The sequence below is a fragment of the Salvelinus alpinus genome, chromosome 10 (assembly GCF_045679555.1).
Source record: "Salvelinus alpinus chromosome 10, SLU_Salpinus.1, whole genome shotgun sequence".
NCBI classification, from domain to species: Eukaryota; Metazoa; Chordata; class Actinopteri; order Salmoniformes; family Salmonidae; genus Salvelinus; species Salvelinus alpinus.
The window spans coordinates 67,616,987-67,642,836 of NC_092095.1; the positions used below are offsets into that span (position 1 = coordinate 67,616,987).

The 25,850-nt window shown below is 44.6% G+C and overlaps 1 protein-coding gene across 5 annotated transcripts; it reads left to right on the forward strand.

Moving 5' to 3' along the window:
• Positions 1-254: 254 nt before the first annotated feature.
• Positions 255-25,850, forward strand: LOC139532717 (OX-2 membrane glycoprotein-like). 5 transcript variants are annotated; one of them, XM_071330654.1, is made up of 8 exons: positions 255-480; positions 5,010-5,086; positions 5,196-5,304; positions 5,513-5,836; positions 10,159-10,488; positions 13,438-13,713; positions 16,567-16,668; positions 24,393-25,850. In XM_071330654.1, exons 3-8 carry the CDS (start codon positions 5,229-5,231, stop codon positions 24,395-24,397), a joined length of 1,113 nt encoding a protein of 370 aa, XP_071186755.1. In that variant the 5' UTR covers positions 255-480; positions 5,010-5,086; positions 5,196-5,228; the 3' UTR covers positions 24,398-25,850. The 5 variants fall into 5 exon arrangements, with proteins under 5 accessions (XP_071186755.1, XP_071186757.1, XP_071186758.1 ...); XM_071330656.1 differs by having other exon boundaries at positions 5,223-5,304; XM_071330657.1 differs by lacking the exon at positions 255-480 and adding an exon at positions 771-935.

Consider the following 25,850-nt stretch of genomic DNA (forward strand, 5'->3'; position numbering starts at 1 on the left):
GTGTGTTTTGTGTGCGTTCTAGTTTTATTATTTCTTCACTTTATAAATCAAATGCTGCAACAATGTTGTAATGTATGGAATTGTCATAAATCTGCTGCTGGCAAAGCTTAAACGAATTGTCTGATTCTTCTGCCACTCGAGACCAGCCAATGTTGCAAACAATTGCCACTAGGGGTCGCCTGAATATAATTTAGGGAGAGAGGTGGTAGAGAAACGGTTTTGTATAGTTTTGCAGCGCCCATGCAACATCGCCAACAGCGTACCCAAGACAGGCCATAGACAGTCCGCTATATAGGTCCGCTTGACTTGACAGTCTGTTCTCTGACGCCACTCATGTAGAGGCGGAACGCGTCACACCCGATCTGTTCAGATATGACTTTTGAAGCATGGTTTGATAGTCAAAGTGTAGACTATTGTGTTATTGCAGAGGACGGAATTAAATATATCTCATTACCACTAACTCCATGCACTGCTCAACGGGTAAGTCGTATTAATTTGTTATAGGGCTCAGTTAAAATAAAACATTGTGTTCTGTTTAATATGCATATAAATACGTTCATAATAACGTTGTCTTTAGAAAATAATGCAATATAGGTGGGAGAAGTCTGTAGGGTTAGCCTATACATTACGTCAGTGGTGTAAAGTAGCCTACTTAAGTAAAAACACTTTAAAGTATTACTTAAGCCGTTTATTGTAGTTATATGTACTTAATATTTTTTTTACTTTTACTGCTCAGGCAGGACAGAATTATGATCCAGTTCACGCACCTATCAATATAACGCGTTGTCTTCCCTACTGCCTCGGATCTGGCGGACTCACTAAACACAAATACTGCGTTTGTCGATGTCTGAGTGTTGATGTGCCCATGACTGTCCGTAAAAAAACAATAACAAGAAAATCGTGCCTTCTGGATTGCTTAATATAAGGATTTTGATGTAAGCATTTACTTTTACTCAAGTATGACACTACTATACACTCAAGTAGTATTTTACATGGCGACTTATTTTTACTTGAGTCATTTTCTATTAAAACATCTTTACGTTTACTCAAGTATGATCATTTAGTACTTTCCCACCACAGCATTACGTTAATAATATTGTTATAACAATTGTTTATATCATGTTTATATATTTTTGTATCCCAGTGCAGTTTTTAATCAAGGATTATCACAAATATAGCATCATATTGAAGTTGGATAAAATTGTAATTTTATTTTGTGCAATTGACTTTTTTTGACTAGGACCTCATTCAACTCATGTGGATCAACTTTTAGCCTACATATTGCTAGTAGGCTTATCTCAACCTTTTATTGAATTAATATCGTCAATGAATCACCTTATATGCTCAATAGACCCCCCCCCCCTTTCCCCTCCAAAATAATGTCCTATTATAATCAAATTGCCTAATCATGGTATTGCATGGTAGTGAATCCGTCAACAGAACAATTACAGAAACCCCATAGGTTGGTACATCAACAAGCCTGAACAGGCTCTGTACTCCTCAAATGCCTACATTGAATCAAGTCTGGTGATCTAATCACATAGAATGTCTGGACTCCCCAGTCTTTGATTTGGACATTAGGGAGTCCACACACCTTGTTACTGACAACTAAACAAACAGCTGATGATGTTAACGCTCTGCGCACACTGTTTGGCCCTTGAGGACCAGTGTACTCTAACATGTTCCATTCTTGTATAGGCCTACTGCCTGTGAAAGGCCAGGTTTTCCTTTACTCCGTGGCAATGAGGTTGACTTTTAAGTTTGTTGGCTGTGCCGTGCACCCTTTGATATGGATTCAGTCAAACATGGCCCAGTAATAATCTATGCTGTGATATTCAGTGAAATCTAAGTCAGTTTGATACAGGAATGGAGTTTCTGTGTCATGTTTTTCAAAGAGATGCACGAGGGGCATGGATTCGAGGGTCTGTTATGGGACTGTTTCATCTTGAAATACTGGTTGCTATGTTGACATTCACTCCATATACTATGTTTTATTAACGATAAGATGTCAGAACTACTTTTTTAATGTGTATAGTGGAAAAAGAGAGGAGCCGTTTTAAACTTTGCCCAACGGGCAGACGGCATGTTTGAACCCAGGCGGTTTACGTCGTAAAAGACCCAATGAACTGCCTATAAAAGACTGGTGGGTTAGCTCTGATCTAGCCGTGTGGCTTATATCAGTTTCTTTTTCATTGTCTAAGTGGAGGTTGCCTCTGTAGCTGATCTGAGGTCAGTTTGGCTATGTATCTCCACAAGAGAAGGGATAATCATTGTGGTTGTGTAAACGGATCCCAAATCAGCTCTTAGGGACACCCTCTGCCTGGAGGGCTGTTTCTCCTTGCTTTGTCACAACCTCCCACTGGCTCTATTAAACAAGTGGATTTCCCGGCAACGCAGACACAGGAGCTTAACCACAAGTGTTTTTTATAGCCGCTGAACCACGCTGGGCTTGGCTGGCAGACCTCTAAGCCCATGCTCAGACAGACAGTGCTTTACAGTAGGCCTGAATCCTATAGGCTGCTGTACGTGTACATCCACCGTGCTCTATCATGGCTACTACTGGCTGTTATGGTGGTTCCTCTGTTTCTTTTGTCACGGACTCATCTTGCGTCGTTCACTGATTTTTGCTTCTGGTTTGATTGCACAAATGTGTTTTTTTGAGACCAGGGACTGGTGCATTGCAGACATCAAAGCAGCACAGCTGGCCTTCTGTTTGCCAGGTGATTATAGTCCCAGTGGGTAGGAGTGCAGCACAGCTGGCCTTCTGTTTGCCAGGTGATTATAGTCCCAGTGGGTAGGAGTGCAGCACAGCTGGCCTTCTGTTTGCCAGGTGATTATAGTCTCAGTGGGTAGGAGTGCAGCACAGCTGGCCTTCTGTTTGCCAGGTGATTATAGTCCCAGTGGGTAGGAGTGCAGCACAGCTGGCCTTCTGTTTGCCAGGTGATTATAGTCCCAGTGGGTAGGAGTGCAGCACAGCTGGCCTTCTGTTTGCCAGGTGATTACAGTCTCAGTGGGTAGGAGTGCAGCACAGCTGGCCTTCTGTTTGCCAGGTGATTATAGTCTCAGTGAGTAAGAGTGCAGCACAGGGGTTAAGACCTATAATCTGACAGAACTGATGAATATGCTGCTGCTGTTGTTGTTGATCTGTTGAGTCAATCCCCATGGCGATAGCCCCTCAGACTAACAACACTGTTTGTGTCACTTAGCGTAACCAACCTGGTGCGGTGCAATGCTACTGAAAATAAGCTCCAATTGATTAGAGCTACCGTGCCATTATCCAGTTTAGTTTTCATCCACTAAGTCGAGTGTTATAATGCTACAGTACATCAAAGGTTAGAATGCAACGTTATACAGTGGCAAGAAAAAGTATGTGAACCCTTTGGAATTACCTGGATAAGATCCGATCTTCATCTAAGTCACAACAACAGACAAACACAGTGTGCTAAAACTAATAACACTAAAATTATTGCATTTTTCTTGTCTATATTGAATACATAATTTAAATATTCACAGTGTAGGTTGGAAAAAGTATGTGAACCCCTAGGCTAATGACTTCTCCAAAAGATAATTGGAGTCCGGAGTCAGTTTACCTGAAGTCCAATCAATGAGACAAGATTGGAGATGTTGGTTAGAGCTGCCTTGCCCTTTAAAAACACTCACAAAATGTGAGTTTGCTATTCACAAGAAGCAATGCCTGATGGGAACCATGTCTCGAACAAGAGAGATCTCAGAAGACCTAATTGTTGACTTGCATAAAGATGGAAAGTGTTACAAAAGTATCTCTAAAGCCTTGATGTTCATCAGACAAATTGTCTGTAAATGGAGAAAGTTCAGCACTGTTGCTACTCTCCCCAGGAGTGGCCGTCCTGCAAAGATGACTGCAACAGTACAGCGCAGAATGCTCAATGAGGTTAAGAAGAATCCTAGAGTGTCAGCTAAAGACTGACAGAAATGTCTGGAACATGCTAACATCTCTGTTGACGAGTCTTCGATATGTAAAACACTAAACAAGAATGGTGTTCATGGGAGGACACCACGGAAGAAGCCACTGCTGTCCAAAAAAAAACATTGCTGCACACCTGAAGTTTGCAAAGTGCACCTGGATGTTCCACAGCGCTTCTGACAAGATATTATGTGGGCAGATTAAAATAAAGCTGAGTTGTTTGGAAGGAACACACAACACTATGTGTGGAAAAAAAGGCACAGCACATCAACATCAAAACCTCATCCCAACTGTAAAGTATGGTGGAGGGAGCATCGTGGTTTGGGGCTGCTTTGCTGCCTCAGGGCCTGGACAGCTTACTATCATCGAGGGAAAAATGAATTCCCAAGTTTATCAAGACATTTTGCAGGAGAATGTAAGTCTATCCGCCAATTGAAGCTCAACAGAAGTTGGGTGATGCAACGGGACAACGACCCAAAACACAGAAGTAAATCAACAACAGAATGGCTTCAACAGAAGAAAATACACCTTCTGGAGTGGCCCAGTCAGAGTCCTGACCTCAACCCGATTTGAGATTCTGTGGCATGACCTCAAAAGAGCGGTTCACACCAGACATCCCAAGAATATTGCTTAACTGAAACAGTTTTGTAAAGAGGAATGGTCCAAAATTCCTCCTGATCGTTGTGCAGGTCTGATCCACAACTACAGAAAACGTTTGGTTCAAGTTATTCCTGCCAAAGGAGGGCCAACCAGTTATTAAATCCAAGGGTTTACATACATTTCCTACCCTGCACTGTGAATGTTTACACGGTGTGTTCAATAAAGACATGAAAACGTATAATTGTGTGTGTGTGTTATTAGTTTAAGCAGAACGTGTTTGTCTATTGTTGTGACCCAGATGAAGATCAGATCACATTTAATGATCAGTACAGGTAATTCCAAAGGGTTCACAAACTTTTTTTTCTTGCCACTGTAGGTTATAATGCTCTGTTATAATTGGTTATAATGCTGAATAGAGGGTTACAATGTTGAGAGAGTTGTGTCCTCCTCTGGTTCCTGGATCCAGCTACAGGAGTCCGTCTGCCAGTAAGATGAGGTTGCTACAACACTGACCGACAACACGTCTCACACACTGGATCACAGGTAGGGGAAGTCAAAATCAGATTCCACTTTATATGCTGAAGTTCATTGTGACTGTTGGCTGTGGATGTTCCATGGTGCTATTTTTAACAGTAGTCATGTTCTCTATCAGTAACCTGTATGCAACACACTCCTGCAGACCAAGATGCGTGGATCTGCCCTGTCTCGGTGGCTGATGCTGTGTCTGCAGCTATTGGTGATGGTGGTTTTCAGGACACAAGGTAGCCAACACTCAACATATTTCACTACGTTACAGTAGGTTTAGGTGCCATGTTGAATCCAAAGTAGTGGATATTTCCAATAGAAAATGCTACTCTTCCCTTGCAGTGAGAAAGCATGTTTGACTTGGTATGTGGTCGACCACCTTAAAATAGTGAATTGTATTGAGTTTCAGTGCTTCTCGTTGATTGACTTCCTGTCATGTGTCAGGTGAGGTCATCGCCCCCTCCAGCATGACCGCTGTGGCGGGCCTCCCCTTCACGCTGGGCTGTAACGTCACCATAGCAACTGGCGACACGGTCAAGCAGGTCCGCTGGCTGAACAAACACAAGCAGGTTCTCTTGGCGTACGAGCCGGGCGAGTCGGTTAGAACCACCTCCCGCCAAGACAACGTGGAGCTAACTTCATCGCACAACAACGTCAGCGCCATCACCATCAAGAGTGCGGGGCCTAACGACGAGGGCTGCTACCACTGCATCTTTGACATCTACCCCAGCGGAGCACAGGAGGGAAAGACCTGCCTCAGTATCGAAGGTGAGTTTGGCCTCAGTCTAAACAAGGTGGTTTGGTAAACCACGCTCATGTGATGAGTAGCCTTGACTGAGACCTAAAGACTTGCATTAGTGCCCAGAGGTAATGCATAGGCTTTAGCTCAGCATGCTAACACTGTCTTGGGGGAGCACGATTTGAACCCGGGTCAGTCACACTAGCAAGGACTTCCAGATATACTGTAGATTCCAGGACTATGGCATGCAATAGCTTCCTTAATTTCTCCTCCTCAAATACTCTCTCTCCAGCACCAGGTGGCCTTCCTCATAGGGTTGGCACATTCCCAATTGTTGAATTTTTCTAAATTGTAAAACAAAGCCTCCTGTGAATTTGTTTATTTTTACAAGGCTTGTAGTTCCCATGTTTTTCAGCACAGTTGATTTGTCTGCTGATTGTGTAAGGTCATGAAAAGTCAGCAAGCTCACTTGGCCCTCCCGTCCCGGAATAAATCAGTTGTGGATAATCAGAAACAGGAAGTGGGTTGAGGTCAGCCATACTCAACAGACCAGGGCCCCGATACTTTCTCTAACTATAACGACCACAACAAGAGGACACCTCTAACCCTCTGTCGTATTACTGCCCCAAAAGATACACTATATATACAGCAGTATGTGGACACCCCTTCAAATTGGTTGATTCAACGATTTCAGCCACACCCATTGCTGACAGGTGTATAAAATCGAGTACACAGCCATAAAATCTCCATAGACAAACATTGGCAGTAGAATGGCCTTCCTGAAGAGCTCAGTGACTTTCAACGTGGCACCGTTATAGGATGCCACCTTTCCAACAAGCCATTTGGTCAAATTTCTGCCTTGCTAGAGCTGCCCCAGTCAACTGTAAGTGCTGTTATTGTGAAGTGGAAATGTCTAGGAGCCACAACGGCTCAGCCACGAAGTGGTAGGCCACACAAGCTCACAGAACGGGAGTGCTGAACGCATAGCGCATAATAATCATCTTTCCCCGCTTGTAACACCCACTACCAAGTTCTAAACTGCTCTGGAAGCATCATCAGCACAATAACTGTTTGTCGGGAGCTTCATGAAATGGGTTTCCATGGCCGAGTAGCCGCACACAAGCCTAAGATCACCCTGCTCAATGCCAAGCGTCGGCTGGAGTGGTGTAAAGCTCGCGCCATGGGACTATGGAGTAGTGGAAACGCGTTCTCTGGATTTATGAATCATGCTTCACCATCTGGCAGTCCGACGGACAAATCTGGGCTTGGCGGATGCCAGGAGAACGCTACCTGCCCGAATGCATAGTGCCAACTCAAAAATTTGGGTCTGGGGCTGTTTTTCAGGGTTCGGGCTAGGCCCCTTAGTTCCTGTGAAGGGAAATATTTTTGTATATATATATCAATATCTTTAAAAAGATATATTTCCCTTTATTATTTTCCCCTGACCCTACTACCTCTTCCCTAATTGGAATAAACTAATGGACAACAACACTTAGGCCTCTTCTTCCAGCGTATACATACCACAGTATATACATTTTACAGACACAATGTATTTTACAGTAATAATCTTTTGTTTGTTTTTAATCCCATCCTTCAACTTCCCCCAACCCCTCTCATATACATTGGCAAGAAAAAATATGTGAACACTTTGGAATCACCTGGAATCTGAATGAATTGGTCATATAATATAAAATTTGATCTGATCTTCATGTAAGTCACAACAATAGACACAGTCTGCTTAAACTAATAACACACAAACAATTATACGTTTTCATGTCTTAATTGATCACACCGTGTAAACATTCACAGTGTAGGGTGGGGAAAGTATGTGAACCCTTGGAGTTGATAACTGGTTGACCCTCCTTTGGCAGAAATAACCTCAACCAAACGTTTTCTGTAGTTGCGGATCAGACCTGCACAATGGTCTGAAGGAATTGTGGACCATTCCTCTTTACAAAACTGTTTCAGTTCAGCAATATTCTTGGGATGTCTGGTGTGAACCGCTCTTTTGAGGTCATGCCACAGCATTTCAATTGGTTTGAAGTCAGGACTGGGCCTGGGTTGAAGTCAGGACTGGGCCTGGGTTGAAGTCAGGACTGGGCCTGGGTTGAGGTCAGGACTGGGCCTGGGTTGAAGTCAGGACTGGGCCTGGGTTGAAGTCAGGACTGGGCCTGGTTTGAAGTCAGGACTGGGCCTGGGTTGAGGTCAGGACTGGGTCTGGGTTGAAGTCAGGACTGGGCCTGGGTTGAAGTCAGGACTGGGCCTGGGTTGAAGTCAGGACTGGGCCTGGGTTGAGGTCAGGACTGGGCCTGGGTTGAAGTCAGGACTGGGCCTGGGTTGAAGTCAGGACTGGGCCTGGGTTGAGGTCAGGACTGGGCCTGGGTTGAGGTCAGGACTGGGCCTGGGTTGAAGTCAGGACTGGGCCTGGGTTGAAGTCAGGACTGGGCCTGGTTTGAGGTCAGGACTGGGCCTGGTTTGAGGTCAGGACTGGGCCTGGGTTGAAGTCAGGACTGGGCCTGGGTTGAAGTCAGGACTGGGCCTGGGTTGAGGTCAGGACTGGGCCTGGGTTGAGGTCAGGACTGGGCCTGGGTTGAAGTCAGGACTGGGCCTGGGTTGAAGTCAGGACTGGGCCTGGGTTGAAGTCAGGACTGGGCCACTCCAGAAGGCGTTTTTCTTTTTTTTCTGTTGAAACAATTCTATTGATTTATTTCTGTGTTTTGGGTCGTTGTCCTGTTGCATCACCCAACTTCTGTTGAGCTTCAATTAGCGGACAGATAGCCTTACATTCTCCAGCAAAATGGCTTGATAAATTTGGGAATTCATTTTCCCAGACAGCCCCAAACCATGATGCTCCCTTCACTATACATTACAGTTGGGATGAGGTTTTGATTTTGGTGTGCTGTGCCTTTTTTTTCTCCACACATAGTCTTGTGTGTTCCTTCCAAACAACTCAACTTTAGTTTAATCTTTCCACCGAATATTTAGCCAGTAGGCTGTGGAACATCCAGGTGCACTTTTGCAAACTTCAGATGTGCTGCAATGTTTTTTTTGGACAGCAGTGGCTTCTTCCGTGGTGTCCTCCCATGAACACCATTCTTGTTTAGTGTTTTACATATCGAAGACTCGTCAACAGAGATGTTAGCATGTTCCAGACATTTCTGTCAGTCTTTAGCTGACACTCTAGGATTCTACTTAACCTCATTGAGCATTCTGCTCTGTGCTCTTGCAGTCATCTTTGCAGGACGGCCACTCCTAGGGAGAGTAGCAACAAAGATACTTTAGAGATACTTTTGTAACCCTTTCCAGCTTTATTCAAGTCAACAATTCTTAATCTTAGGTCTTCTGAGATCTCCTTTGTTCGAGGCATGGTTCACATCAGGCAATGCTTCTTGTACATTTTTGTGAGTGTTTTTATAGGGCAAGGCAGCTCTAACCAACATCTCCAATCTTGTCTCATTGATTGGACTCCAGGTTAGCTGACTCCTGACTAGCCTAGGGGTTCACATACTTTCCCCCAATGTTTAAATTATGTATTCAACATAGACAAGAAAAATGCAATAATTTGTGTGTTATTAGTTTAAGCAGACTGTGTCTGTCTATTGTTGTCTTAGATGAAGATCAGATCAAGTTTTATGACCAATTTATTCAGAAATCCAGGTAATTTCCAAACGGTTTACATGCTTTCTCTTGCCACTGTATCTCTGAAGACCATCCAGTGAAGGGAAATCTTAACGCTACAACATACGACATTCTAGACAATTTTGTGCTTCCGACTTTGTGGCAAAAGTTTGGGGAAGGCCCTTTCCTGTTTCAGTATGACAATGCCCCCGTGCACAAAGCGAGGTCCATACAGAAATGGTTTATTGAGATTGGTATGGAAGAACTTGAGTTGCCTGTACAGAGCCCTGACCTCAACCCCATTGAACACCTTTGGGATGAATTGGAACGCCTACTGCGAACCAGGCCTAATCGCCCAACATCAGTGCCCAACCTCACTAATGCTCTTGTGGCTGAATGGAAGCAAGTTCCCACAGCAATGTTCCAACATCTAGTAGAAAGTCTTCCCAGAAGAGTGGAGGCTGTTATAACAGCAGAGGGGGGACCAACTTCATATTAATGCCCATGATTTTTGAATGAGATGTTCGACGAGCAAGGGTCAACATACTTTTGGTCATGTAGTGTGCATAAGGTTTTAAATGGAGCCAAATGATTTCTATATTTAAATGCCTTGCTGAAATGTAAGCCTCCAAACACTTTGTCTTATCTCTCTAACCCACCACTATGAATGTGCTCCTCCCATTCCAATGCTCACCTATTGATACCTTCCTCTGTCTCGCTGTGTCTGACCCAGTCAAAGTGGGCAACGAGGGTAATAAAACAGCCATCAGCGGGAAGCTGGCCACCATGTCCTGCTGGTACGGCCTCCCAGACAGAGTACGCCAGGTCCTGTGGAGAAAGACTGCAGAGCAGGGCGACACGACCACGTTGGCCTCCTTTGCCAAGCGAGGCCAACCCAGCATTGAGGAACCTTATCGGGGACGCATGACCCTGAACCCCTCCCTGGGAGACACCCAGCTATCCATCAGGCCGGTGAAGACGGAGGACGAGGGCTGCTACACCTGCGAGTTCCACACCTACCCAGAAGGCACCAGGAGCGCCACGGCCTGCCTCTTTGTATATGGTGTGTATGGATGGGGGTTATTAGGGGTCATTTGGAAGGTTGTATTGTTGAAATGAACTTATATCTCAGGGAGTATATCCACTGAGGCTATTGCTGTAAGGAAAGTTTGAATTGATAAGGGTTTATTGCTGGAATTTCCTGCTCCCAATCTTCACTGATAAAGATGTGGCTCAAAACCAGTAGCAGCCATCTACTGCCCAGCTATTCTAGTATACTTTATATTTAGTTTGTTGGAAAACATAGCCATGTGCCCCAAGGTAGTCAGTTGTTGTGCTCATTGAAGGCCAAACAGGCCCATTGAGACTGGATGAGAGGATGTGTGTTTATGTCTATACACTCCAGGTCATTAAAGTGCCATGTGTAATCACACTGTAATCACACTGTAATCACACTGTAAAAATGTGATGATTTCCCGGATGATGTTGTCATAATAGACATTCTAATAGTAGATAGGAAGGAAGTCGTATTATAAGATGATACACACAGACAGGGAGAAGTGTGTGTGTGTGTGTTTCCTAGATATAGCACAGGAAAGGGAAGAGCTTTATGTAGCCGGTGGGAGGAGCCAGAGTGGGTCACAATGCTACTGTTTAGACCTGCTGTGGAGACACTTTATTGTACAATTATTAAACCCAGGGCCCTTTAGGAGTGGAAGGCTACGTTTTAGTGCAGGGCTGCCCAACCCTGTTCCTGGAGAGAAACCTACAGGAGGGTAAATACTCCAACCCTGGAGGATGGTATCTCTCCAGGAACAGGGTTGGAGTATAAACCTACAGGAGGGTATCTCTCCAGGAACAGGGTTGGAGTATGAACCTACAGGAGGGTATCTCTCCAGGAACAGGGTTGGAGTATGAACCTACAGGAGGGTATCTCTCCAGGAACAGGGTTGGAGTATAAACCTTCAGGAGGGTTTCTCTCCAGGAACAGGGTTGGAGTATAAACCTACAGGAGGGTTTCTCTCCAGGAACATGGTTGGAGTATAAACCTACAGGAGGGTTTCTCTCCAGGAACAGGGTTGGAGTATAAACCTACAGGAGGGTATCTCTCCAGGAACAGGGTTAGAGTATGAACCTACAGGAGGGTTTCTTTCCAGGAACAAGGTTGGAGTATAAACCTACAGGAGGGTATCTCTCCAGGAACAGGGTTGGGCTGTTTTAGTGCATTCTGCCCACTGAAATATAAGAACCACAAATGTTATGCCCTTGGTTGCATACTGAGATAGATACGAGTATTTCACACTGGAGACTCAACATTGCCTATTGTAATTTCACAGTTATGGAATGGAAGTTATAGAATTTGACTTTGATAGAATGCCTCTTAGATGCTGTGTGGCTGGCTATGGACTGATTACAGAAGTCCTCTTAGATGCGGTGTGGCTGGCTATGGACTGATTACAGAAGTCCTCTTAGATGCTGTGTGGCTGGCAATGGACTGATTACAGAACTCCTCTTAGATGCGGTGTGGCTGGCTATGGACTGATTACAGAACTCCTCTTAGATGCGGTGTGGCTGCGTATGGACTGATTACAGAAGTCCTCTTAGATGCGGTGTGGCTGGCTATGGACTGATTACAGAAGTCCTCTTAGATGCTGTGTGGCAGGCTATGGACTGATTACAGAATGTGAGTGTTGGGACTTGGGAGTGATAAAGTTGTTAGAGGGAGGGGTGACGATTCTGGAGACAGGAAAGAGGTGATTTAAATGGGCTGAGACCCAAGGGATGACTGGGTCACTGTTTTCCCTAGACACAGGCCCTCTGTGTGTGTGTGTGTGTGTGTGTGTGTGTGTGTGTGTGTGTGTGTGTGTGTGTGTGTGTGTGTGTGTGTGTGTGTGTGTGTGTGTGTGTGTGTGTGTGTGTGTGTGTGTGTGTGTGTGTGTGTGTGTGTGTGTGTGTGTGTGTGTGTGTGTGTGTGTGTGTGTGTGTGTGTGTGTGTGTGTGTGTGTGTGTGTGTGTGTGTGTGTGTGTGTGTGTGTGCGCGCGCCTGTGTGTGTGTGGTGCTCTGATCAGTATGTCTCTGTGTGAGTCCCTCTGCTCCAATCTCATCCAAACAGCCCTGCTTTTGTCCACTGTAAAAACAGCAGTAAACCCAGGCACCGATGCCCATCTGTCGTTCCGTCCTGTTTCCATGTTGTGCAGTCTGATATAGTGAGGTCTCATTGTGTCAGATGGAGACTGGAGGGTTGGAGGCCATGTCCTGTTTCCATGTTGCCCAGTCTGATATAGTTAAGTCTCATTGTGTCAGATGGAGACTGGAGGGTTGGAGACCATGTCCTGTTTCCATGTTGCCCAGTCTGATAGAGTGAGGTCTCATTGTGTCAGATGGAGACTGGAGGGTTGGAGGCCATGTCCTGTTTCTGAGTCTGTTATGCCATGATGAAGACAGAGGAACTAACACAATGCCAACACCAGACAGCACAATAAAACAACAAATATCAGACATGATAACATCAGTCTGACTGCACCAGTCAGTCTGCACCAGACAAGATAACACCAGACAAGATAACACCAGACAAGATAACACCAGACAAGATAACACCAGACAAGATAACACCAGACAGGATAACACCAGACAGACCACACCAGACAGACCACACCAGACAATATAACATCAGTCAGACTACACCAGACAAGATAACACCAGATAGACCACACCAGACGAGATTACACCAGACAAGATAACACCAGACAGGATAACACCAGACAGACCACACCAGACAGACCACACCAGACAATATAACATCAGTCAGACTACACCAGACAAGATAACACCAGATAGACCACACCAGACGAGATTACACCAGACAAGATAACACCAGCCAGACCACACCACTGGAGAACCACTGTTGGGGGTCCTGGAGGACTGGAGTTGTGAACCACTGCCTTACACTGTATATACTGTCATTCACCATAAACATGATCTCTCATCCATTGTGTGTGATGTCTCCCTCAGTGCTGCCCAACCCAGAGATCACCCACGTGACCTCCAGCGGGGTCATCGAGGCCAACTGCACGGCCGCAGCCCGTCCTGCAGCCCAGATGGTATGGAATGTGGAGGGGGACAACCGGACACTAGGGCCGTCCGTGTCCTCGTCTTACGACCAGGGGGACGGCACCACCCTGGTCACCAGCACCCTCCTCCTCCAGGAGGGCCTGCCCCACGACCTGTCCGTCAAATGCATGGTGCACCACCGAGGCCTGGACTCGCCCATGTCCGTCAACCTCAATGGTGAGCAGCTCAGAGAATCACATTGGCTTAATATAGATGTATATATTAGCAGTAAATCATTAATATATGTCTTATAGATCTAATAATGGTATATTAATGATCTTTTTTTAATAAAATGTCACCCAGATTTTTTCTGCTTATGAAGACAAGTCTGCTTAACAGCCCTCGCAATCTGACAGTGCTGGGTTCAAATAGTATTTTTCTTTCTTCTTTCAAATGCCATACATGGAGTGCGATGGGCAGGGTTTTCACTTTTAGGACTATTGTTTTGGGTCCATTCCGCCAGGCGAGGTCAATCAAGCCCAGGACTTGGGACCGCTATTTGAACCCAGGTCTGCATTGTGGTTCAACATGTGTAGAGTTGTGTGTTGAAATCCTGTATTGTAACACTGTCCTGATCTAGTTTTGTGATTGTATCCATTTGGGGGAGTGATTCCTAGGAAAGCTTCAGTTGCTATTCTAGTTATGTACAATTATGGCTCGTTTGATAGACCATTAAGTGCTACAGTTTCCAGGAAGTGGAAAACCAAAATAAGCATCACGCCTTTTCCACAGTATGTCTATCTCTCTTGTTGTGAAGCTCATATCATGAGTTATGGTCAAAATGAGGCATAGTTTAATGTCCTTGAAGTCAATATTGTGGTCCTGTCTGGCTCAGTTGGTCATGACGCTAGCAACGCTAGCAACACCTTACAGTGAAATGCTTACTTACAAGCCCTTAACCAACAATGCAGTTTTAAGAAAATACCAAAAAAATAAAAAGAGAAGAACAACAAATAATTCAAGAGCATAAGTAAATAACAATAGCGGGGTTATATACAGGGGGTACCGGTACAGAGTCAATGTGCGGGGGCACGCACCCCTGAGGGGCCCCCGTGTTGAGGATCAGCGTGGCGGATGTGTTGTTACCTGCCCTTACCACCTGCGGTTGGCCCGTCAGGAAGTCCAGGATCCAGTTGCAGAGGGAAGTTTTTAGTCAACGAGTCCTTAGCTTAGTGATGAGCTTTGAGGGCACTATGGTGTTGAACGCTGAGCTGTAGTCAATGAATAGCATTCTCACATAGGTGTTCCTTTTGTCCAGGTATGAAAGGGCAGTGTGGAGTGTAATAGAGATTGCATCATCTGTGGATCTGTTGGTGCAGTATGCAAATTGGAGTGGGTATAGGGGTTCTGGGATAATGGTGTTGATGTGAGCCGTGACCAGCCTTTCAAAGCATTTCATGGCTACAGACGTGAGTGCTACGGGTTGGTAGTCGTTTAGGCAGGTTACCTTAGTGTTCTTGGGCAATGGGACTATGGTGGTCTGCTTGAAACATGTTGGTATTACAGACTCGGACAGGGAGAGGTTGAAAATGTCAGTGAAGACACCTGCCAGTTGGTCAGCACATGCTCGCAGTACATGTCCTGGTAGTCCATCTGGGCCTGTGGCCTTGTGAATGTTGACCTGTTTAAAGGTTTTACTCACATCGGCTGCGGAGAGCGTGATCACACAGTCGTCCGGAACAGCTGATGCTCTCATGCATATTTCAGTGTTACTTGCCTCGAAGTGAGCATAGAAGTTATTTAGCTCGTCTGGTAGGCTCGTGCCACTGGGAAGCTCTGTGCTTTCCTTTGTAGTCTGTAATAGTTAGCTAGCCCTGCCACATCTGACGAGCGTCGGAGCCGGTGTAGTACGATTCGATCTATGTCATGTATTGACGCTTTGCCTGTTTGATGGTTCGTCGGAGGGCATAGCTTCTGGGCTTCTGGGTTAGAGTCCCGCTCCTTGAAAGCGTCAGCTCTACCCTTTAGCCCAGTGCGAATGTTGCCTGTAATCCATGGCTTCTGGTTGGGCTATGTACGTACAGTCACTGTGGGGACAACGTCCTCGATGCACTTATTGATAAAGCCAGTGACTGATGTGGTGTACTCCTCAATGCCATTGGAAGAATCGCAGAACATATTTCAGTCTGTGCTAGCAAAACAGTCCTGTAGTTTAGCTTCATCTGACCACTTTTTTTATAGACAGAGTCACTGGTGCTTTCTGCTTTAATTTTTGATTGTAAGCAGGAATCAGGAGGATAGAAATATGGTCAGATTTGCCAAATTAAGGGCAAGGGGGAGCTTTGTACGCATCTCTGTGTGTGGAGTAAAGGTGGTCTAGAATCTCTAGGTAGATAGTGTGGGCTACAGCTTATCATGAGATACCTCAGGTGAGCAAAACCTCGGGACTTCCTTAGATATTGTGCACCAGCTGTTGTTTGCAAATAAGCATAGGCCCCCGCCAAGTGTCTTACCAGAGGCTGCTGTTCTGTCCTGCCGATAGTGTATAACCCGCCAGCTGTATGTTCTTAATCTCGTCGTTCAGCCACGACTCTGTGAAAGATAATATATTACAGTTTTTAATGTCCCGTTGGTAGGATATACGTGCTTTCAGTTCGTCCCACTTATTTTCCAGAGATTGAACGTTAGCTAGCAGGACAGAAGGCAAAGGCAGATTAGCCACTCGTCTCCTGATCCTCACAAGACACCCTGATCCTTTTCCGCAAAATCTCAGTTTCCTTCTCCAGCCAATGATGGGGATCTGGGCCTGGTTGGGTGTCTGTAGTATATCCCTCCCGTCCGACTCAAGAAAAACTCTTTGTTTAATCTGAGGTGAGTAATCGCAGTTCTGATGTCCAGAAGCTCTTTTAGGTCATAAGAGACGGTAGCAGCAACATTATGTACTAAACAAGTTACGAACAACGCGAAAAAACTAACAAAATCGCATGGTTGGTTCAGCCGATAAGACGGCAGCCATCCCCTCCGGCGCCATCCACATCTCATGGGTTGTCATATGTCTGTTGGTAAACATGCTGTGTGTGTGTGTTGCAGTTGGTCCGGCCCTCACTACTATCATCTCAGTGTCCTGTGTGGCAGCCCTGCTCCTGTGCTGTCTGTGTGTGTGCCTCTGCAAGTGCTTCCTGTGCCGAGACGGTGAGTAGCCAATCAGCTTCTGATCCTCCTTGAGTCCATTTCCTGGTCGAAGAGGTGACACTCCATGGGCTTATTTAGTGGGACGCAGCATTCTCATGTAACCTGAACATATAGAGTGGACACGATTCTCTCATTCAGAATAGAGGACCCTGTCCATTCAATATACATTGTAATTATATCTGCAATGTTTCAAATGTTGTGTCCTACTCAATACACTCCCTAGGTGTTTTGTAAACAGTCACAAAAAGGACTTTACTGCTATTTGTGTGTAGTCTCCAACACCATGGATGTGTTGTTGCCATGGTGAGGCTAATGATAGCAGTGTCCTTCAGAATCCTGGGAACAAGCCTCTTCAGAGCTGACACAGTGTGACCGGGTTATGTTTGCCAAGTTATGAGTGCTTCTCATAACCCTGGTCATCTGTCTCCTGCTGTGGTTGTTTCATGTGTTCTTGATGAAGAGGAGACTTTTTGTTGGCATCGGAATGTGACGTCCCTGAGATCTACGATCTCTAAAAGCCAACTGTCAATCTCAGAGTGAAAAGTGAACATCTTGCTCCGTGAGTTTGCACGGTTGGACCATGTCATATAAACACAATGTAGAAGGCAGCTCAAATGTTTCATTGATTGCGACTCCCTCTTGATTGCGACTTCCACTGGTTAGCAGGGGAGGGGCGGTTTTGGGTTAATCACTTTAACTGTATGGCGAACAAACTGAACCTTAATTTAACAAATTTCCCCTCTGGGATGAATAAAGTATTTATGATATGGGGTCAAGGCCTCGTCATCATATCTCTGTGACTTCAGTGGACTCTCAGGATCTCCACTAGGGCTTAGTAGAGAGTAGTAATAACAGTTGATAAAACGAATTGTTTTATCTCTTTGGTAATAAGTATCTCAAACTTCTGCGAATATCAGTGTTGTTAAAGAACACTCAGTAACAGCTGGCACAAAGCTTGATACAAAAACACAACAGTATGACCTTCAAAAAGTACACTGATGGAAAGTTACCATCCCCCTAAATCACAAAACCAACGTCACAAAGGTAAGGAAACATGACTCAAAAAGATAACTCTTTGAGAGTGATGGCATCTTTTAACATGGAGGTGGGAGGTCCACAGGAAAGTGAAAGGGGGCACGCCAGTCCTCTGTCATCATCGCTCCCTTGACCCTTGACCTCTAACACCTTTTCCCATGACCTCTTCAGGGTGGGGTGAAATGGCAATAATAATAGGACTTCCCAGTTCCCAGGTAGATGCAGGAAACAGAACAGATCACTCTACCGACAACAGTTGCCGTCAAAGTTAGCTTTTTGGTCGGCCAAAGGAGAGAGATTTCAGGAAAGGTCCATTTTTTTGTTGTTCTATTTCCGACTGTGAAATCCTGTGGGGACAGTTTCTGACAGCACTAGTTTCCATTGGTAGTTACCTGGCATTAAAAAGGAAATTGTATGAGTACTTTCAGGTAGTTCCTTCAAGGAATTCAACACAACAGTATTACTCAGTTTCCTACTGAGAAATCCCCCTGCCGTTTCAACATGTTTACGTCTCAACATGTTGAAACTGAAGAGGCTCATTACGCTCACTAATGATAAGATTTAGCCAATGAGAGGGAAGTGGTTCTGGGGTTACTGTGGTCTATGATAAGCAGTGGTTCTGGGGTTACTGTGGTCTATGATAAGCAGTGGTGGGAGGGGTTACTGTGGTCTATGATAAGCAGTGGTTCTGGGGTTACTGTGGTCTATGATAAGCAGTGGTTCTGGGGTTACTGTGGTCTATGATAAGCAGTGGTGGGAGGGGTTACTGTGGTCTATGATAAGCAGTGGTGGGAGGGGTTACTGTGGTCTATGATAAGCAGTGGTGGGAGGGGTTACTGTGGTCTATGATAAGCAGTGGTGGGAGGGGTTACTGTGGTCTATGATAAGCAGTGGTGGGAGGGGTTACTGTGGTCTATGATAAACAGTGGTGGGAGGGGTTACTGTGGTCTATGATAAGCAGTGGTGGGAGGGGTTACTGTGGTCTATGATAAGCAGTGGTGGGAGGGGTTACTGTGGTCTATGATAAGCAGTGGTGGGAGGGGTGAGCGGTATGTTAACTTATTCTGAAAGAGGTGTAGTCTGCAAAACACTGCTGCTGAGTCTGGCACTGAGGTGTCAAGATAATCCAGGTAGGGTTGTGGAGGAATTATAATGACAGTCCATGAGTGTTGGCTCTGTTGGCTCATGGCTATATCTTAGAAGTGGTGTAGAATTTTGCAATAGGGACAATTTGATTTCTCAATTCTTACAGATAGGCCAAGACATTTTAGAAGGTGATCGGATTCGTCGGATCTCTTTGGCACTCTTATAAAGTTTAAGGGTCATTGAACGAACCGTCCATGGTTTGCGTACTGTGTAGGTTTAGTAATTATTTTCGTTTCCATAGCTGATGAAAGTGTCCAAATTGACTCATAAGTTCTGACCCACTGGTCGGTCAGAGCTTTCATCACGATGTTGCTCTTCCTCATTGCTGTGTTGTTACGTGATAAGAAAGGCTGGAACTGATGAGGAAGACCTTTGCCATGTGGGTAGATGTGTTGAGGAGACAGATTCACTGGTACTCATCTACTCCAAACTAGTCAACACTCTTTCCTGTTGAGTTACTTTTCTCAGACTGCCAGCAAAGGCTCCAAAATCAACATCCTGGAGGGCAGACATAGACATGTCCTTGTTGGTTCACCCCCTGAATCATGATGTGGATTCAAGACCACAGATGTGTCCCAAATGGCACCCTATTCCCTATGGGTCCTGGTCTAAAGTAGTACCCTATGGGTCCTGGTCTACAGTAGTGCCCTATGGGCCCTGGTCTAAAGTAGTACCCTATGGGTCCTGGTCTACAGTAGTGCCCTATGGGTCCTGGTCTACAGTAGTGCCCTATGGGTCCTGGTCTAAATTAGTACCCTATGGGTCCTGGTCTACAGTAGTGCCCTATGGGTCCTGGTCTACAGTAGTGCCCTATGGGTCCTGGTCTACAGTAGTGCCCTATGGGCCCTGGTCTAAAGTAGTGCACTATGTCCTATGGGTCCTGGTCTAAAGTAGTGCACTATGGGTCCTGGTCTAAAGTAGTACCCTATGGGTCCTGGTCTACAGTAGTGCCCTATGGGTCCTGGTCTACAGTAGTGCCCTATGGGTCCCGGTCTAAAGTAGTGCCCTATGGGCCCTGGTCTAAAGTAGTGCACTATGTCCTATGGGTCCTGGTCTAAAGTAGTGCACTATGAGTCCTGGTCTAAAGTAGTGCACTATGGGTCCTGGTCTAAATTAGTGCCCTATGGGTCCTGGTCTAAAGTAGTAACCTATGGGTCCTGGTCTAAAGTAGTGCACTATGCCCTATGGGTCCTGGTCTAAAGTAGTGCCCTATGGGTCCTGGTCTAAAGTAGTGCACTATGGGTCCTGGTCTAAAGTAGTGCATTATGTCCTATGGGTCCTGGTCTAAAGTAGTGCACTATGGGTCCTGGTCTAAAGTAGTGCACTATGGGTCCTGGTCTAAAGTAGTGCACTATGTCCTATGAGTCCTGGTCTAAAGTAGTGCACTATGTCCTATGGGTCCTGGTCTAAAGTAGTGCACTATGTCCTATGGGTCCTGGTCTAAAGTAGTGTACTATGTCCTATGGGTCCTGGTCTAAAGTAGTGCCCTATGGGTCCTGGTCTAAAGTAGTGCACTATGTCCTATGGGTCCTGGTCTAAAGTAGTGCACTATGTCCTATGGGTCCTGGTCTAAAGTAGTGCCCTATGGGTCCTGGTCTAAAGTAGTGCACTATGTCCTATGGGTCCTGGTCTAAAGTAGTGCCCTATGGGTCCTGGTCTAAAGTAGTGCACTATGTCCTATGGGTCCTGGTCTAAAGTAGTGCCCTATGGGTCCTGGTCTAAAGTAGTGCACTATGTCCTATGGGTCCTGGTCTAAAGTAGTGTACTATGTCCTATGGGTCCTGGTCTAAAGTAGTGCACTACCTGCAATTACCTGTGGAGGTAATAATTTACTTTGCATAGCTGTTTCTCATAAAGTCATTATGAGAAATATTCCGATTGGTAAATAGAATATGTGTGAGTAAATGTAACTTGCTATGATATAATGTGTGTACAGAACTTAGAGGTGACACACTGTCACCCCTGCCAAAAAACACCACAGAGGTCATTTATTTGTACTAATTTAGTTTGTTTTAAGTGTTGTCTATGGTTCGTGCTCCTCTCCTCTCCCCCCAGAATAACAAGTGATTGTGCTGGCTGTCCAGTGCTAGTTTCTCAGTAGAAAGGACTTTCTCTAATCCGCTACTTGGAGCCAGATTCACACAAGGGGCCAGGAGGAGGGAAGAGGGGGCAGAAAGAACCCAAAATCTGACAAACTGCCCAGTGGATAACAACGCCTCTCTTTTTCTCAGACTGTTCCTGCCGCATGCTAGCCCGGCCCTCACTCATGGCTGTGCCCTCAATGACATTGTGCAGAGTGCCGTGATTAATCACCTGATGGGGTCAGAAGACAGTTCTGATTATGACGTTGCTGTGAGGTTGTTGTATCAGGAGAGGCACCTGCATCTCTGATTTCAGATGTATCTCCCACTGTGTTGTATTATAGGTCAAACAACTGTATGTCAGCGGCTGAAATTACACCAACACTTGCGATGGAATGAGAGATGGCTTCTCTAATTGATCTAATATAATCTCATAATTGACAATTACCTTTGTCCATTTTGAAAATAGGTTATTTGTGTGTCTAACTTTCTCACTCATCATTATTCCCGATTCGTTCAGGATTACCTTTAATCATGGTAGCATCCACATTATTGTAGAAGTGTTAAGAAACATTCTATTCTTATTTACAATAAAAGTGACTCAATCCATTATTTACCATTAATTTCTATTGGGCACCAAATCATCTGAAACAACCAAAACAAACAGCAAGTGCATCCACACAAGTTTGTAGAGTCACAGAGTTTGATGTCATCATTGTGTGCTGGGAATATGGGACCAAATACTAAACTTTTGACTACTTTAATACACATACAAGTGAATTTGTCCCAATACTTTTGGTCCCCTAAAATGGGTGGACTATGTACAAAAAGTGCTGTAATTTCTAAACGGTTCAAAAGAAATATATTTAAAAAATACCCTCAAATGAAAGCGGACAGTCTGCACTTTAACCTCATAGTCATTGTATCATTTCAAATCCCAAACAACAAAACATTTGTCACTGTCCCAATACTTTTGGAGCTCAGAGATGTGGCTAGTCTGGATGGTGGAGCAGATTATTGCCATGTGTGGGGGGAGACTGGGAGCAGCATGGAACCACAAGTGGGTTTCTGTGGTTCTACTATGGTTCTACTAAATCAATGGGCCATAGTGGTGTCTGTCTGCTTCAATTACAGCTGGGAAATAGAACCCAACCCTGAACTGAAGGTATTTCAGTCAAATTCTCCAGTTCTATTTATGTCTACACAGAGTTAGCGTTTGTATGATAACATAGTCGTGGCACGCAGGAGACCCGGTCGTCAGACATACTGTTAAAAAGCTTCATGTGTATCTTGTGGGATATGAGCCTCAGCCAGTCATGCAGAAAGTAAAGTCCAGATAACAACTTCTGTTATTCGATGAAAGGGGAGGTTTGCATGGGGCACTTTTAATCTGCAACACCGGGGAGTAACCATATCCTGTCCGGCACACAAACATGCTCAACCGACCTTACCTCGCCATGAGTGCAGCACTGTCAGCAAAACTCTGATTGGTTGTGGGGAAGACAGTTTCAGAAACAGTCTAAGAGAAGAAGGGAAATAACCGTTTTAGTTTTATCACCTTCATGTTATCTTGACATGGTCATCTATCACCAATCTGGCAACCTGGTTAGAGATCATCTGATTGGATGGTTAGGAGACACCTGCTGGTGGTTGCCAGTACATGTTCATTTACTTTTCAAGGCAAAGAAAGTTTAAAAAAAGTTGATGCCTATTTTACTGGTAAACCACCACTGACTATCCCACACTCACAAACGTACACTACTGTGGAATTTCAGCCATGCTTTACTTCTAAGTGTGCATGTGGTCTTTCAGGGCTGGCTGTGTGTTTGGGGGTTTCCTCTGTTCCTGGAAACGGGTGGAATGCGTGTACTGTAGACACCCTCTATAACACAGTAGGTTGGTGGCACCTTAATTGGGGAGGACGGGCTCGTGGTAATGACTGGAGTGGAATGGTATCAAATACATCAAACACGTGGTTGCCAGGTGTTTGATGCAATCCCAGCCTCCACTGTTTGATGCCATTCCATTCTCCACTGCTCTATAATGTGTCTGGACGAGTGTCACGCTTGGCCAGGATGTTATGATATTTTTGGCAGGGAACATTTAAACATTTAATCACTTTCAGGAAGAATAATAAGACAAGTTTTGGTCCTGCTCCTTAAGCAAACCAGCGGAAGTCTCTACTCCGATGTAGGCCTTTATTCTTTCAAAGACAAAAGTGTTGATATCTCGCCCTGCGCCAACTTCTCGCCCTACGGCAGACTGTGATCTGTCTCCACATGATGCTGCCTGCCTGTTTCTGTGAGGAGGACATTAGAGGGTCAGGAAGAGGGAGTGACTGACGGGACTGTTTTTTGGAGTTGAAACTGTGGAGTAGATGATGGTAGAACTAGCACAATAACACCTCGTTTTTGGATATGATGATGAATTAAATATCTCTCTCTCTACCCCCCCTCTTACACACTCTCTCTCTCTCTCTCTCTCTCTCTCCGTGTCTCTCTGTGCCTCTCTTTGCCTCTCTTTGCCTCTGTGTCTCTCTGTGTCTCTGTGTGTGTGTGTCTCTCCCGCCTCTCTCTGCCCACCCTCTCTCTCTCAATTCAATTCAAGGGGCTTTATTGGCATGGGAAACATATGTTAACATTGCCAATGCAAGTGAGATAAATAATATACAAAAGTGAAATAAACAATAAAGATGAACAGAAAGAAGTTCCAAAAGAATAAAGACATTACAAATGTCATATTATGTCTATATACAGTGTTGTAACGATGTGCAAATGGTTAGTACAAAAGGGAAGTGCAAAAGGTGAAATAAATAAACATAAATATGGGTTGTATTTACAATGGTGTTTGTTCTTCACTGGTTGACTTTTCTTGTGGCAACAGGTCACAAATCTTGCTGCTGTGATGTCACACTGTGGTATTTCACCCAGTAGATATGGGACTTTATCAAAATCGTGTTTGTTTTCGAATTCTTTGTGGATCTGTGTAATCTGAGGGAAATATGTGTCTCTAATATGGTCATACATTGGGCAGGAGGTTAGGAAGTGCAGCTCAGTTTCCACCTCATTTTGTGGACAGTGTGCACATAGCCTGTCTTCTCTTGAGAGCCAGGTCTGCCTATGGCGGCCTTTCTCAATAGCAAGGCTATGCTCACTGAGTCTGTACATAGTCAAAGCTTTCCTTAAGTTTGAGTCAGTCACAGTGGTCAGGTATTCTGCCACTGTGTACTCTCTGTTTAGGGCCAAATGGCATTCTAGTTTGCTCAGTTTTTTTGTTAATTCTTTCCAATGTGTCAAGTAATTATCTTTTTGTTTTCTCATGATTTGGTTTGGTCTAATTGTCTCTCTCTCTCTCTCTCTCTCTCGCTGTGTCTCTGCCCCCTCCTCTCTCTCTCTCTCTCTGTGTCTCTCCCCCCTCTCTCTGGCCCCCCTCCTCCCACCCTCTCTCTGTCCCACCATCCAGATTGAGATTTGACCTGGAATGGTGGAAGAAGGACTGTTTTGATGAAAAGCCAGAGTTCTGGTCATCCAGCTAGGCCTATCAGCTCCTCAGCACCATACGCTCCATGTCTGTTAGAAGGAACAACTCACTACAGTACTACACATCACCATACGCTCCATGTCTGTTAGAAGGAACAACTCACTACAGTACTACACATCACCAACAGCTGTTTCTCCAGGCCCCACTGGGTGAACTGGACATAAACCTTCATCCCACCAGTGACAACAACATCAACAACACTAAAGCCATGTTTCTATTAACAGTAGATATAAAGACACTTATCAAAATGTGGCTTTGATGTTTAGTCTGTCGAGAATGGTCCCAGATCAGTTTGTAATGACTTGCCAACTCCTATAGTCATTGTTACGCCAATGGCTCAACAGATCTGGGATCAGGCTATAATCGGTCCATTCGATGAAGAAAAAAAAGTCTAGGACAAAGGCCGTTATTACAAAGTGCTTTAAAAGTAGGAGGTTTTTAAATGATACGTTCGCTAAAACGTTCTAATTACACACTGTAATGTATTTTAACAGTTACAGTGTGTTTAAGGACCAGGCTGCTTTTTTGTGTAGGAGTTCTCCTGTTATTTGTTTGTGTGATTTTGCTGCTGTATTGGGGGGGGGGGGGGTTGTTGTATGTGTGTGTGTGTGTGACATATATCTTTATTTTATGACTCAAAAACACACAAGTTGACTTCATGGGAGTCCCAGTATTAAAATGCAATTGCAATTTGCCATGTATATTACAGTTAGCTATATGACATAATTTAGAATATAAATAATATATATATTTCTCATGCTCAATATTTAACTGACATATTTACAACAGGGTATGACAACATGTCTGTGTGCCTTTCCTATTGAAGCATATTCCTACCATCTGCCCATTTGAGTTGAAGGTGTAATTAAAGCAGGAAAATGGCTTCCATACTTTTCAGCCTGTTTAAACCTCACAACAGATGTATGAATACAAATGAATTACTACTCTTTATTAGCAATAAACTCTTCAGCATCTTCCTAAAGTCAGTATTACAAACCCTATAGTTTAACGTCACACCAAATCAGCCTACCCAAAATAGTCGAGACAACGATGGAAGTTGACGTAATTGTGTCAATGAAATATGCTTATGACATTGGATGTCAGGTTGGGTATATCAGAATAGCTTTTTAGGCGACTGTCCCTTACGACACTGTGAATATTCCTGTTGGAATGTCAAACAGCACTAATAGTGAGCTTAGCTGTGTGTTTCTAAATGATGCCTGAGGATTACTGGTGAATAGATCTACAGCGGCTTCAGAAAGTATTCCCCCTTTGTCGTTCTCCACATGTTGTTGTGTTACAGTCTGAATTTAAAATGGATTACATTGAGATTTTGTGTCACTGGCTTATTACAAAGTAATTAAAAATGAAAAGCTGAAA